Below are 14,043 nucleotides of genomic sequence, written 5' to 3' on the forward strand. Positions count from 1 at the left end.
AGAGCCAAAAAAAGAAAAAAAAAAAAAAAAAAAGGCGCCTGGCTGAAGTTCCCACAGCATTTCCTCACTCTTGACATGCAGGGTTGTTTTTTTTTTTCCTTTTCCCTTCTTGTCCCTCCCTTTCCTTTCTCCACCCCCTTTTACAAGAAGTTTAGTCACCATGTCCATGTCCCTCCTCCTGCCCACGGAGACTGCTTTCCTGGTCGTTCTAAGCAGGGACATCCAGCCCGCCATCCACCTGCCTCCCGCTCTCCGCACACTTCTTCCCCAGCCTTCCTCTTACCTGGCTCCATCCCTCACCACCCATCTGCCCTGCAATTGCTTTCTCCTCATCCTCGGCATTTTGGCACAACTCAAGCCTTCACTCCCCTCTCTCTCCCTCCCAATACTGAACTTTGGCTGATGGTGGGAGCTGCCAGATGGGATTGCTGCCAGGGGAAAGAAAAGTGGAAGCTGCGCTTTGGGAGCTCTCCTAAAAGCATGAAACAGCGTCAGTCCCTGTCACCCCTACTTGGGACAGTACCAGGTAGCCTCCTGACCCCCAAAACAGGGCCCTGACCCCTAAAACAGGCCCCTCACCAACACCTCCAGCCCAGCAGCACCACCTTGGCCTGGAAGAAGAGCGGCTGAAGCTGCTGCAGTGCTGCTCAAACCTGGGCACAGCCCCCAGTGCCCCTCATCTTATAAAGGGCGCTGGAAGCCTTAAAAAGAGGAGCAGGACAGGACAGGACAGGGCTGATTTATGGGAGCTGAGTATCTGACAGATTTTGTTACACCACCTTCCCTGCCTCCCTGTGCTCACACCTCACTGTGAACCCAGGCGGGAGGACGCTTCTGTCTTGAGTGAATAAGGAAGTTGGTCTTTCACTTGCATATTTAGATTTAACTCTTGACCAGGGAAAAAGTTAATTGTCAGTTGCTCTCCGTTTGCACATGAATAAATTATAACACAAAAGATGAAGAGGGTATATTATAAATAATAATAATTTAAAAAAATCCTTTACCTTTGTTGCTGTGGTCTGATTTCTTCTCAGAGGAGCAGTGTTCAGAGATAAGGAGTTCTTGGGATGGAAACAGCTGCTGGGTTTCCCACCTGCATGCTTCCCCCTCTGCATACTTTCCAGAGAGCATAAAGCCAGACCTTTTTTATCTTCCTGAAGTTTGTTTCAACACTGGAGACCCTCCACGTCCTCAGAAAGCATTGGGTTCTGCATGACCTGTGCTCAAGCAGGCCTCGGCATCCATATTCCTGTGCCTGGTCTCCAATACAACACGGGTGTTTGGGTGCTGGTTTGATGTTCCACAACTGGCTATGGGGCAAAAGAACACTGCCTGGCTGGGCCTACTGCCCATTAAACTCAAAATAGCTGTAACAAAGGACACACTGATGGGTTGCAGCAAGCCATAGAGCTTGCAATTGCAGCATCAGAGCCCTGGTGACCTGCCAGGGGAATCAGGGCCTCACCACACTGGGACTGGACAGGCCTCAGCTCTAGCACCAGACAGGAATCAAGCTGGGGGTGAGAGGCAGCCATGGCACTCAAAGTTGCCTGGTAGGCAGCACATGTAAAGCCAACTTCAGTGGGGGCTTTTCCAGGTGAGGTGTGGGTGATGTCCATGCTGTGCTGCTGGCAGTGGTGCTGGTTCTACTCCCCACTGGACCTGGAGGGAACCTGGTGAGACTCTGGGGGCAGCATCAGGTGGAGATCCTTCTGCTAGAGCCACATTAACCACTGCTGAAAACTCACAGCCCCGTCCTGGCCAGTATTTTAAAATGTTCATATTTAAAGTACAAGGAAATGTTTCGTTTTAAACAGAACTGTTGAGTCTCTTCCCCATTTCACACTAAGCACAATACCAAGGCTGTGTTTATTTACCAGCTGCTCATTCTAACCACAGCTTTACAGGCGCAAACTGGGGCTGTCATGAGCAGTTAAACATGTTACTGGCTTGCTCTGAAGGTGTTGAGTAAAGGCTTTGATGGCACTGAGTAAAGCCAAGCCCTGTTCAGCTCAAAGAAACTCCAGACAGTTCAACTATTGCCTGATAACTTGATTGCTTTTTCGTTTTCACTCCTGATAGCTGTCTGAGGAATTGTTGTTCAGACTGAATTGCCCTCTTCTCCTCCTCTCTGTGAAAAAAGCCTCTTTGTGAAAGCTCAAACATTTTCCTCTGAGTTAAATTTTATGTTTCTGAGCCAAAACCCACAGAAGCCACTGCTGGGTGCTTTATAGTCTTAATTATGTATTGCAGTAGATCATTAGAAACTGAACTGTGAACAGTAGAAAATATGATCAAGGGAATTTATAGGAGAAAGTGTTACCAATGCTCTGGTATTTATTTCATACATCATGCTATGTAACTAAAGTAGAAACTAAAAATCCATACCAAAATGGGTTTGTCAGCCTTTTCTTCTAAGGAAGATTTTTTTTTTCTGTTACAGTTTTTCAGCTACCTGATTGCCTCCAAGACTTTGTCTGTATATTTATCATTTAGATAAGAGCAATACTGGCATGAACTGTGGAGCTTGCTCTGCCCAGGATACACCTCAGATTCTGTCCTGCTAGGCAGACATTCACCAATCCCCTATCAGGAGGGCTGAGACCACAACTCCTTTGAAACACCATGCAACACCCAACACCAGCTCCACAGAGCCACCCTGTCATTTTATCTAACAGCACACTTAATAATCTTGAACTTCTTTGAAAACTCACCTGAATTATTGAGATAGCTCATACTTGGATCAATTGGATGCATTCATCTGTCAGCAAAGGTTCAAATCTAATTGAAACCTTATTGCCTATTAAACACTACAGCTGCTCTTCCTCCATCCCCACTTCCTGATCCCCTGGCAGCATATTTAAGGTGTAACAGACCTGGCAGAATGACACACAGCATCCTAGCAAGGCAAGTTCTTCCCTACACCTGCCATAACTTCAGCAGGGCTCAGTTGTACAGCCTCCACCACAGCTGCCACTGAAGCTGAAAAGGTTTCTCAGGTTTTGGGCCAGGGGGAAAATTCTCCACTAAAATACAGGGCAAAAAGCAGCAGGACAAGATCAGTGTCACAATAGTTTTGGGTATGGTAATATTAAAATACACTGCAAATAGCCCTATTTGTATGCACACGGTGTCAAAATGGTAGAATAAAAAGGTATCTGCCTCTGCGGGATAGAAAAGTTGGAGGTTAGGATACAAACCAGCCTGAAATAGAGTGAATGAGCAAGAGGGTGAGGAGCTTAAACAGTCCCACGACTGGGAAAGGGACCAGGAGACCATTGCCTTGGTGTCAGCCTTGTACACCAATTCTCAAGTCATTAAGTCTGCAGTAGAACTTTTCAAGTTGAAAAGTTCTGACTTGAAAAGTTACTGACTCCTGCAGTAGAACTTCTCACATCTAGGAACTAGAAATCTTCAGTCTAAGAAAGCCTTTTGCTACATTGGCAGTAAAATGGAAGTTCAAGCTCCAGCTGCAGTGCAGATGCCTCCGAAGATCCAAGCTGCTTACCACTGGCTTGCCTGTTACAAGCTCTACAAGCAGGACCATATTTTCTTACTGCTTACCTTTAAGCATGAAAACTGTCCGGCATTAAACCTAAAGGAAGAAGACCTTAGAAACAACTTCTCTGGAAAATGATTACTCATACAAGGTTACTCATTGGGATCAGTTAACACATGATACATTAGCATAGAGTACTAACATCCAAGACCTGATTACCCAACTCATTCAACAACAGCACTTCTTAATGTCTTTGTTGACCAATGTTACAGTCTAAAAAAAAATTTACTACATATCTGAATATGTTCACTAGGAGTATTAGCCAAATGCACCCATTAAACCTCCAAAACAGTTTCCTTGAAGTCTTGTTTCCTGGCACTATGCCACAATCCAGAAACTCATCAGCATTTACATCTGATGCAAGAAATTCTCCAATTCTGCACTGGATCAATGCTGTGCCAATAAGCTGGTCACATTAGTATATTAATTTTCTACCCCATGAAGCTTTGCAGGCACTTTGTGGTTTACTTAAATATGAACATCAGTGAGTTTCATGTGGGGAAATTATTTAAAACATTCTGAATATTTGATACCCACCATTAGAAATTGCAAGAAAACCGAGCCGCCTGCTCCTGGAACAGAAAAATGCCATTAACACTTTCACAACACAGAGAACAGAAATGTTCCACACTTCTGCTTTTTCTGCACCATTTTGAATCATCTTATCATACACATGGGGCAATGAATTCCCATAATATAGAACAAAAGCTCCTCCTTCTTCTTCACAATAGAGCTTTTTCATGGATAATTTTAATCTCTCAAATGTAACATTTTCATTTGCCAGCAACTGTTTCCTCATTTTCTCTAGCCAATCAAATAAAAAAACCTGCATTTAGTTCTCCTGACCAGAATATGCTGTTACATGCAGCAATAGCAGCATTTTTTATTTTCTTGGTTCAAAAGAAGAGTGGAAGACACTGAGAGAAGAATGTGCTTTCCTGAAGGAGCTCCCTTTATTCACCCTGGATTAGAAGACAGGAGAACAACAATTTGCCTCATTTAGTTTTAGAAAGCAATCTCTTTCAGAACAAAAATATATAAATAATATGAATCAGCCTTTAATCTACAGAAAACATATTTAGATCACACAAACTCATTTGGGCATCCAGGCTCCTTCATTATCACCTTTGCTTAAGAGCACAAAAGTGAATCCTTTAGAGAAAGATATTAAGTTTCTGCAATTTTCACTAGGCAGCATGAGACCTTCACCCTCTCCCACTTAAAGCCTTTTGGCAGAGCTGATACAGCCAATCGGGATTTTAGAATTCTGATTTTAGAAAAACTACAAGCAACTAAAGATAACCATTTGGGAATTAATTGTTTTCCATGATGGATATTTGTCTTCTTTTAATGAAGCATTTTCTCCCAAAAGGTTTACTTAATCTGTTTTGTATAACAGGAGGAAAAAAGTTAATTAAAAATATTCTAGTAATTCTTTACAGATTTTTTGCTTTATAGCCCTACTCCCGAGTGCTATACTGCCATAGCTAGGAGGAAAAAGAACAAACAAACCAACCAGCCCCCAACATAGAACAACCTCTTTGCCAGCTCCTTGCAAATTTGTCAACATTTGGTAAACTAATAAACATTTAGAAAAACCCTGCAATCAACATAGACTAAAAGAAACCTGAAACTGGTAGACAAAAGTCCTGAAGGCAGCCTATGTGACGTCTGTTGCCTGCACAGATTTATTTATTTTTTTTTTTAGCCTCAGTAGTTACCATGAGAAGGGAGTTGGCATTGGGATGCTCTCTCAAATTCCTCCTTGGATCAACCAGTATGAAGTAAAATGCTGACTAGCAAAAGCCAAACTTTGTGGGAGGCTGGAGAAACTAGGCCTAGAGGGGTAAAGGTGCCACATTTATAGTAACAAACTTGAGTGTAATACCACAGTCATCCATAGTGAAATTGCTGTCAGTTTTTTGGCTGATAAATGGGTTTCCAAACACTGGTTAAGCATAGGCCAGGAGCCACTCTCACAGGCAGCCTGCCTGCAGCAGCCCTGCTTTGGAAAGCAGTTTAACTATAAAGAAGTAATTTTGGTCTCATGACTCCAGACCTATCTCTGGCACTGTAACTACTGGGACGGACACAGAAGGAAAAAAAAAAAAAATGAAAACACCATGGCACCGCAGAGGAGGAGACCTTGCATGAAAATAGCAATAAAGCCACATGACTAGAAGCCAAAGTGAAACAGGCACACTGATGTGGGAAATTCAGCAAATATATTCATCTTTCTGCTATGTAAAAAAAGTTAAGGCTAAAGAATTTCAGTGCATTCGACTTCTTCTCTCCTGTAACAGTTGTTTTGGTCTGATAACGTTTTCCAGAGAAGACTACAAGTAACAAGACACGGCAGGTATACAAAACTTTTTATTGACAACAGAACAATAGAGAGGAAGGTCACCACTTCCCATTCCTCTGGAATGTTTCCATTTCACAGTCAGTCTGCTAAAAGTATACTTTTGTGGTAACAAGCAACACGAAGGCATGGAGCTGTCTGTAATCTCAGGAAAAATGTTCCCTCAGTGCAGTGTAAAGGGACTGACAGGGTGCCAGTGTGCAGCAGGCCCTGTCACAACACAAACACGGCAGGCAACTGGATATGCAGAGCCAACAGGCACAGACACAAAGCACTTAGAAGCCTCAAGTTATTTCCAGTATTTCTAAGGGCAATACCTGAAGTGCTACTCCAAACACACTCAGTTTCAGCAGTCAGTGCTTTCCTCCCTCACTCCTTTTGCTTTCCCTGTCCTCAAAGATGTGAATGCCTCTGAACTGAATGGTACCGTGTCAGAGAATGCCTGAGCTTTAACATTTTGCTACCTCATGCATGCACTCGAGTTTACTTTCAGAAACTTACATTGACATAAAGAAGGAAAATTAAAAAAAACAGTGCTGCATAACAGTAAAAGGCTTTAGCTGTTAATGCATCCTCGCTAACAAAAACTTTTGCTGGCTGTTGAAGATACTCCTTGCAATATCATTTTTATGAGGTGTGTATCAAATCTACCTAATGTTTTAAAGAAACTGCATGTCAGACTCCCTTAACATAATTTTAAATACTCTGAAATGAAGTTTGAACTGAGAGTCAGTCTAAACAACAAAGCATTTTAATTGTAGCTTTCATAGCACATAGGACTACACACCAAGTGCAGCACAAAAGCACTCTTTCTCCTGCCTCAGCTTCCTCTGCCTGCACAACTCTACTGGGAGCCCTGTGTGGTAGCTTACACATTTGTTAACATCTATTAATTTACTGTGGTTTTCCTTTAATTAGTAGATGTGCCTCTGCATGTGTAGACTGGTTGTTAAAGTGCTTTAAAATAAAACAAAACCCCCAACAAAAGAAAGCAGCCCTCAAAAAACCACAACAGATGGGAGAATTTTATCTGAAGGACTTTGTACAGCGCATTTACAATGTCAGCACAAATCACCTGAAACATGAGCATTCCCTGCAGACGGATGCAGTGCGAGCAGCCTCCTACATTGGATACTGCAGCTCCTCTGGATTCAAGATGCAACATTCTTACAAAAACAACCCTAGAAGCGCAGACAAATGCTGGTGGCTCTTCCTCTTCTTTTTTAGAAACATAATAAAAAAATCTGCATTACTCTTTCATAATTTAAATACATAAGTAATCTCCACTTTTATTACTTCATGACAATGACTTCAAATTTACATTATTTTAAGTACCGTCATAATAGCTCCATGTATAATACAGATATTTGCCCATATCCTGTCAGAAAATAAAAAAAGAAAAACCTTCCACTATATAAAAAAAAATATGCTGGAAAGACAAGAACACGGAACTTGGGGACTTGGTACAGACTATGATTTCAGTTTTATATCAACCACAGTTAACCCAAAATTAACAGATACACAGCGATATTCAAAAGCAGTGCAAATATCTTTGGAAGTTAGAATAAAATTATACTACAAGAACATAAGACAAGAAATTAAAAGGCAAGTACTTCAAGTACAGGAACCAGTCTCTGTGAGGTCCATCTTAGTGTTAGCTGGGACTTCCTTTTCCCACCTTACTTCTTCCTCTGAAATACATTAGCCAACATTGCACCTGATGTAGTCAGCTGGCCCATTTTGTTCAAAAACTTGGTCTTTGTATCTTCACTCACAAGGCTTGCAGCAATTGACATCGAGCTAGAAAGTAAAAAAAAATTAGTGATGTAAGACTTACCAAGAAAACACTGTGCTGTTATTTAATAAGCAACTGAACTGTCTTTGCATTTTGGAGGTTAAGATCACAAAAGACTCACCCATCAACAAGAACTGAAAAACCATCACCACCAAGGCCAAATACACACTTTTTAAACAAATTATCATGCCTACTGCCATTTAGTCCTACTGAAAAGTCATCAACTTTTGTTTTCAAAAAAGTTGCACATCCTACTTTATACTTTAGAAGTCACCACGTTAGCATTTGTTAGCTATCTGGCAATTGCTGTACTGACCAATACCTCTGTGAAAGATCAGCTTTGTCTTCTCACTGGAAGCATCAATCTTATTTAATGCAAGAATAACAGTACTGGTTCAGACCAGGCATCTATCTAGGCCCAAGTATCCTGCTTCCAACAGTGACCATTAGCAGAGATACAGGGAAAAGTAATAGCAAGGTAATCACAAAACGGTGACCTCTCTCCTTCATTTCCAACTCTCTTATTTTCAAAGTATTTCCATCTGAGCAGGATTTCAAATTGGTGTGGACTGTCAGCCTAGTAACTCCCAATGAATCTTTATTCTTTATTGCCTGTTCAGCTCTCCCTTGATCCCCCTGTAAAATTCTTGTTAATCCCACTCTGGTGCTGTAAGTGCTACCAGGTCTACCCCTTCTGCTTGCTGTCAATGTGATTCCTATTCCCTTTGCTCCAGTCTTCCATTCCCACAAGCAGGCTAGAAGGAGCAACCCAATCAATGTTGAACCTACAAGGGGCTTTGAACAACACGTTAAGAAATTATCCCAATGCTCCATAATTAACAGGATTTTTAAAAAATTTTTCTTTTTAATTTGCAACTGATGACTAAGCTCAACTTCAGATACACGTAACAGTCTGGCACAGTAGGAATAAACTGAATCAAGACAGAGTGCACCAAGGCAGAAATATAATAGCAGGAGTGTAAATAAATATGCCATACTTCCTATAGTTGTAGTTAAAGTGTCAAATGTATTTTTCAGTATTAGACAGGGCCAATTTTACATAAAACACTACCAGTGAAACTCTCCCTTGTGAGCTCAGTGTGAAGCCTGCATTTCAAAATTATCCCTAAGATCACAAGATCTGTCTTACTGGCACAGGCTGCCAGCTTCCAGGAACCAACACTTCAGTCTGCAAGGTTCTGAACAGTTCTTTTAGACACTTTCATGCCAAGGGAGGTCATACCGAAGTTAACTCCAAATTACTTCAACAGAATTTCAATTATTTCTTCAAAGGTAGCACATATGCATTTAGAACTTTCTTCCACTTCATACCACAAAGAAAGGTGCTTAGAGGTACAGAATTCTGACTCTTTAAAAAGACACAATACTTGGAAAATAAAAAAGAAAAAACAGAAGGGAATCTTCTCAACAACGCTGTACTGCAGGTTCACAGATAGCTTAACTGTATCATAACTCTGGCCCCTCAAATGTATATCCCTCCCCCATTTCTACTTTTAAAACTGAAGTGACTCCCTCTTGTCTTCATTTCCACAGTGCCCAACAGCCCCAGATTCTTGAAGGGCCATTCAAGGACAGCCAGTAGTATCACAAAGCATTCTATTAGGTGGTTTTGGTTTTTTCAGTACATCTCCTGTTAATGGAACAGATTATTCAAGTCAATCATATAATTTAAAATCCTAGTATTAGCTGGTATTATTTGAAAGCTCTGTGAAGTTCCTCATTATCCAATATTTACTGTTTAAGCAACATTTTTTTGAAAGTATGCTGCCTAAATTTTCAGTCAAGAAGTTTCTCAGGTTATACTTCCTTCTAGATAATATCTGATAAAAGACATTTTGAGGGACATCAGCCCTCTGATGTTAAAATTAGAAGTTAGAAACTGGAGTATCTAGAATGCTTTCTAATCTTCTGTTAATGTAAACAGAAACAACATTTGACATCCTTAAAGGTTTAAATATGCTCCAAAAGTACTATTACTATACAAATCGAACATTTAAACATAACAATAAAAGGACTATTAAATCAAATAATTTGAATCTCTTTAAAAAAAAATAATCAGAGCACCCAACAAGGCAGTAACAAAAATTGTTTGAAAAAAGCAGTCCTATAGAAAAGTCCTTGTTTTAAAAATGAAACAAAAACCAATCCACAAACAAAAATAATGTCTAAACATCAACTGTCTGACCAGTGTCTAGATGAAATACATGCTATACAGAGTTCAACTCGTTTTGAGGCTTAGCCCAAAATAAACATTCATACAGGGTATTTAACAATTTGTAATGTAAGTTGGTACCCATGACTGAAATACCTTGTTAATTTCTAAACAAAATGTTCAACAGAAGTGGCTACCCAATATTTAAAAGGCAAATTTAATCTTAGGTTGTTTTTTTCTTAAAAAAATAAATTTCTGTGACCCCATATTATTTGACCAACCTTTTCTAACAGTGAGGGTCAAAGACAAGGTAATAAACAGTTCTCTTATGACTGTTTCTGCATCCAGTTTTATTTTTGTGCATACGTTCTAACGTCGTTAACAAAAATCAGCAATTTATCTCCTGATTGCATTTAAATCCGTTGTAAAATATTTTTAACACTGAAATTAGGAACTGAAATTGGCAAGGGCTTAGCAAGAAAAAGGAGATATTCGTGTATATGAAAAGGTCATTTTCTTGGTGGTAAAACATTTCATGTTAATATTTTACAGTAAAAGATTGCAACCATGCCCTGATCTTGAATAAGAAAGGGGAAGGCTAATTAAAGAGTGAAGGAACACATTCTAAAAGCTTTTCTTTCTCAAATCTTACTTTACTCAGCAGTTGCATTCTAGAAGGAAAATACACTGGATGTTGTACCATATCTGCATTTAGCTGTTTTTGCAGTGGCTTAATAGGCCTAGTTGTGATTTCAAGATACTTTCAGAAGAGGGATTTTAAGTAATACAGATCTCTTAAATTTAGGTTAACATTTCTGCATTGATATAAGCTAAAGCACAGTAGTCTAAACCCCACATGAAATAGAAGTTGGTCACTCAAACTCTAGGCACACGAAGAACAGGTTTGATGAACTAAGTAGATTAAATATTTGAGAGAAGCAAAAGCACATTTTTAAAGAAACAAAATTAAAAATCCTGTCCAACTCAAGTGCACCACTTGAGAATTAGGAAGAGCTCAGCCAAAGTATTTTGTTTCATGACCTTAGGTTTCACAGTTCAGCTAATATAGGTAAGATAACAAAAAACCACTTCATGTTGATGTTAATGGTGTTCTTTAAAGAGACCAATTTGATATTATGTTAATTTGCTGCACTCTGTGAGAGAAAAAAATTATTTCAGAATACATTTGCCTGAGAAGAAATCAATTTCTTATTTTCTAATAATGTATGTCTCCTAAAAGACGGTCAAGAAGTCACTCAAGAGGTGCTAAATTAAATTAAAACCCCATATATCAGACATAGAAGTCTTATCTTCTATGCTTAGCTACATCAACAGCCTTTTTTTTCTTTACATAGTCAAAGTCTGATGTGGTGGCTTTTTTATTGTACAAAGAATTAGAATGAAAATGAAAAAAAGAGTATCAGTTAGTCTGTAGATTAGAAACAAGAGTCCATAAAACCCAGGCAGGGGAAACATTTGCCAAGGAACAGATGTCCAGGTATGTAGCTGATTCTGATGAATCCACTTGTTAATAATAATACTCAGTCATGTGCAGAGGCTGGCTGGTGAGCCTATAGCAATTGCTTAGCATCAGATCTGCAAAGAGTCTGGGTGTTAATTCTGCCTTATCACAATTACCTATTGGATATCTGCTACATAAGGTACATATTATAGGAAAAGCCTTGATAAAACTAATGCAAAAAGTAGAGTGTGTCTGATGGGGCAAACTTAGCAAGTTTCTAACTTGCCAAGAATCATTATTGGTAGGTTGTTTTCTGAGGAAATATCTGGCTTAGGTGCCCAACTTTAACATAGCTGATAGCAAGCTAAGCTTTCACCATTCTTTAAAAATAAAAAGCAAATAGGTGCTGAAGAATCTGAAGGATACAGAAATGGGATGGGCATTCCCAGTATGGCTACTGGGAGGACACACAAGTATGCAAGCTAGAAAGCTCCATTTATGGCAAGGCAGAAAGGATAAGGGCAAAAGTACAAAGCTTGAGGAAGTAACATGGTGAAGCCCTGAGGAAAAAAAATTAACAGTATGGATAAGTGTATTTTTTTGTTCTTGACTGACTGGCTATTTATGCTGCAAGCAAGGAACGTGCCTGTGGAGTGATTAAGTCAAATAAACCTATTCTTATTCTGTGAATAACTACTATGTCCAAAAAAACTATTTTATCGTGAAAATTGCTACTCAACTGGAATACACTTAGTACAGTCCCTACTTCATAATATTGCCATGTGAACAGGAAAGAGGAAAGAAGCTGACTGGCAGTGCACTCTGTGGATCTTAAAAGTTTTGTATTTCTTCTCCCTTACACAGGACTTCTATATGTCTAGATAGAGGCAATTGCCTTACTAGAACAGATACACTATGAATTGTGATTAGCTGTAGAACTTAAGACATTTTCAAACATAAAATTATTTCACTTCCAAAGTCTGAAATTCCTTTCTAGTAGATCTTGAAGTGCTGACCTGATGCTCACACCTCAAATGGATTCAGTTCTTGCCACTCCCCGGTCATTATTAACTATACCACTAAAGAGACTAATTACCATTAGTAAAACCTGAGGTATTTTATCTGGTGCATGAGAGACTGACTCTTTTTTTCCCACACTCTTTTGTCCAATTCTTGTAACCTTTCCTATTTCAGTCAACTGCCAGCTGCTTCCAGGATTTTGGCTGAGCTCTTTCAATGAGTCGGTTCTCTCAATTTGTGCAGATACAGAAGAATGCCATGAACAAGTTTCAGTAATTGTCTTGATTCCCATGGCAAGGCATCAAAGATGGAGCATAGATTCTCTTTTTCAGATACCTACTGTTTCTTCTCAAGCTCTTCTTGGCAACACTGCTGAGGATTGATGAAGTTATGTAACAATCCATGAGAAGTTACCTGCTTGTATGCCATTCCAGGCTACAAGCAGGTGAAAGAACACATCTGCCTCATCGTAATGATGCTTAGCTTTCTGAATCTGTGGGTATGTTAGCTTCTTTTGTTATCATGACAGACATAAATACATATGATACCCCCCCCGCCACATGGATGCACAGACATCATGTGTTTGATGCCTCCTCACTACAGAGATGAGTTTACTGAGCTATTACAGAATGGGTGTTATACTGAAGAGCAAGACAGGTGGCATTTCCTCAAAGCCAACATTTACTAAGCAGCACATTCACACAGGTAGGGTCACTGGAGAAACTGCTCATGTGCACAGTCATATGCAAGCAAAGGAAGCCAGGAGCAGGTCATTACCATGAGCAGAACAATTCCTTCAGCCTGCAAGCCATCCGCATGAAAGAGGGGTGGAAGGTGCATGCCACATGCATTGCTGTAAGCACTCCCTGCTTTCTCACTTTCAGAACAGGAATTCAATTACTGTTCTAAATGTGTAAGAAATTTAGAAGAAAGTAGCATGGGGAAACAAAAAGGTCATTGCTGCAATACAATAAAAATCTCTTTTCCTGTGTTTTACACTGGAAATAGAAGCAACCACAAACTGCATGACAGTTCCTAAGACCTGCTTTTGCATACACAATATGTCAGTGCAGCATGTCTGATCACAAGCCTCCGACATCATTGCGGAATTCACTCCGCAGAACATTACTCTGGAGACACTGAAAAGGAGAAGTGGATGCCTTACCCCTGTGGTTCTTGGACGGTCTTATTATCCACTTTCTGTTCACATTCTTTTATCATGGAGCTTAAAATAACCTAAGACACATAAGGAAGAGAAATGCATGATATTTTTTCTTTACATTAACACTTCATAAAAAATCTACTCTGCAACTAATTCTGAAGTTAGCAGGAGTGTTTAAAAAGCTTCTCTGATGGTCCTCAGGTGTATTTAAATTCCAGTTATCTGAGAATGCCTTGTGGCTAGAAACAACACAACTATTCAAAATACTTTAAAGGAAGAAAATATTTTTAAATAGTTACAGGCGTTAAAGATTCCCTCCTCCTTCCCCTGGCTTTATAAAACAAAGTTAAACAAGTTTAAACAAACTCAGTTCTGTGACACACTTCCTTTTTTTCAAACAATACTTTTACTTATTAGCAATTAACTTCAACATACATTCATCTTCCCTCTATTTTCCTTCAAAGAGTTTAAGTACATTTTAAAATTTAAATCTTTACCAACATTATACAT

At 39.6% G+C, this 14,043-nt stretch overlaps 1 protein-coding gene across 3 annotated transcripts in view; it reads right to left on the reverse strand.

Moving 5' to 3' along the window:
- Positions 1-6,601: 6,601 nt before the first annotated feature.
- The window catches only part of RELCH (RAB11 binding and LisH domain, coiled-coil and HEAT repeat containing), a 72,248-nt gene continuing 64,806 nt past the window's right edge, over positions 6,602-14,043 (reverse strand). For 2 of the 3 annotated variants that reach the window (XM_030445842.1, XM_030445843.1), the window contains 2 exons: positions 13,537-13,607; positions 7,204-7,721 (listed from right to left, as the gene is read on the reverse strand). In XM_030445842.1, coding sequence (XP_030301702.1) covers positions 7,601-7,721; positions 13,537-13,607 — 192 coding nt within the window. In that variant the 3' untranslated portion in view covers positions 7,204-7,600. Of the gene's footprint in view, positions 7,722-13,536; positions 13,608-14,043 lie in introns of all 3 variants that reach the window. The other variant, XM_030445841.1, reaches the window with a different exon arrangement.

This window comes from Calypte anna, chromosome 2 (assembly GCF_003957555.1).
Source record: "Calypte anna isolate BGI_N300 chromosome 2, bCalAnn1_v1.p, whole genome shotgun sequence".
Taxonomy (NCBI): Eukaryota; Metazoa; Chordata; class Aves; order Apodiformes; family Trochilidae; genus Calypte; species Calypte anna.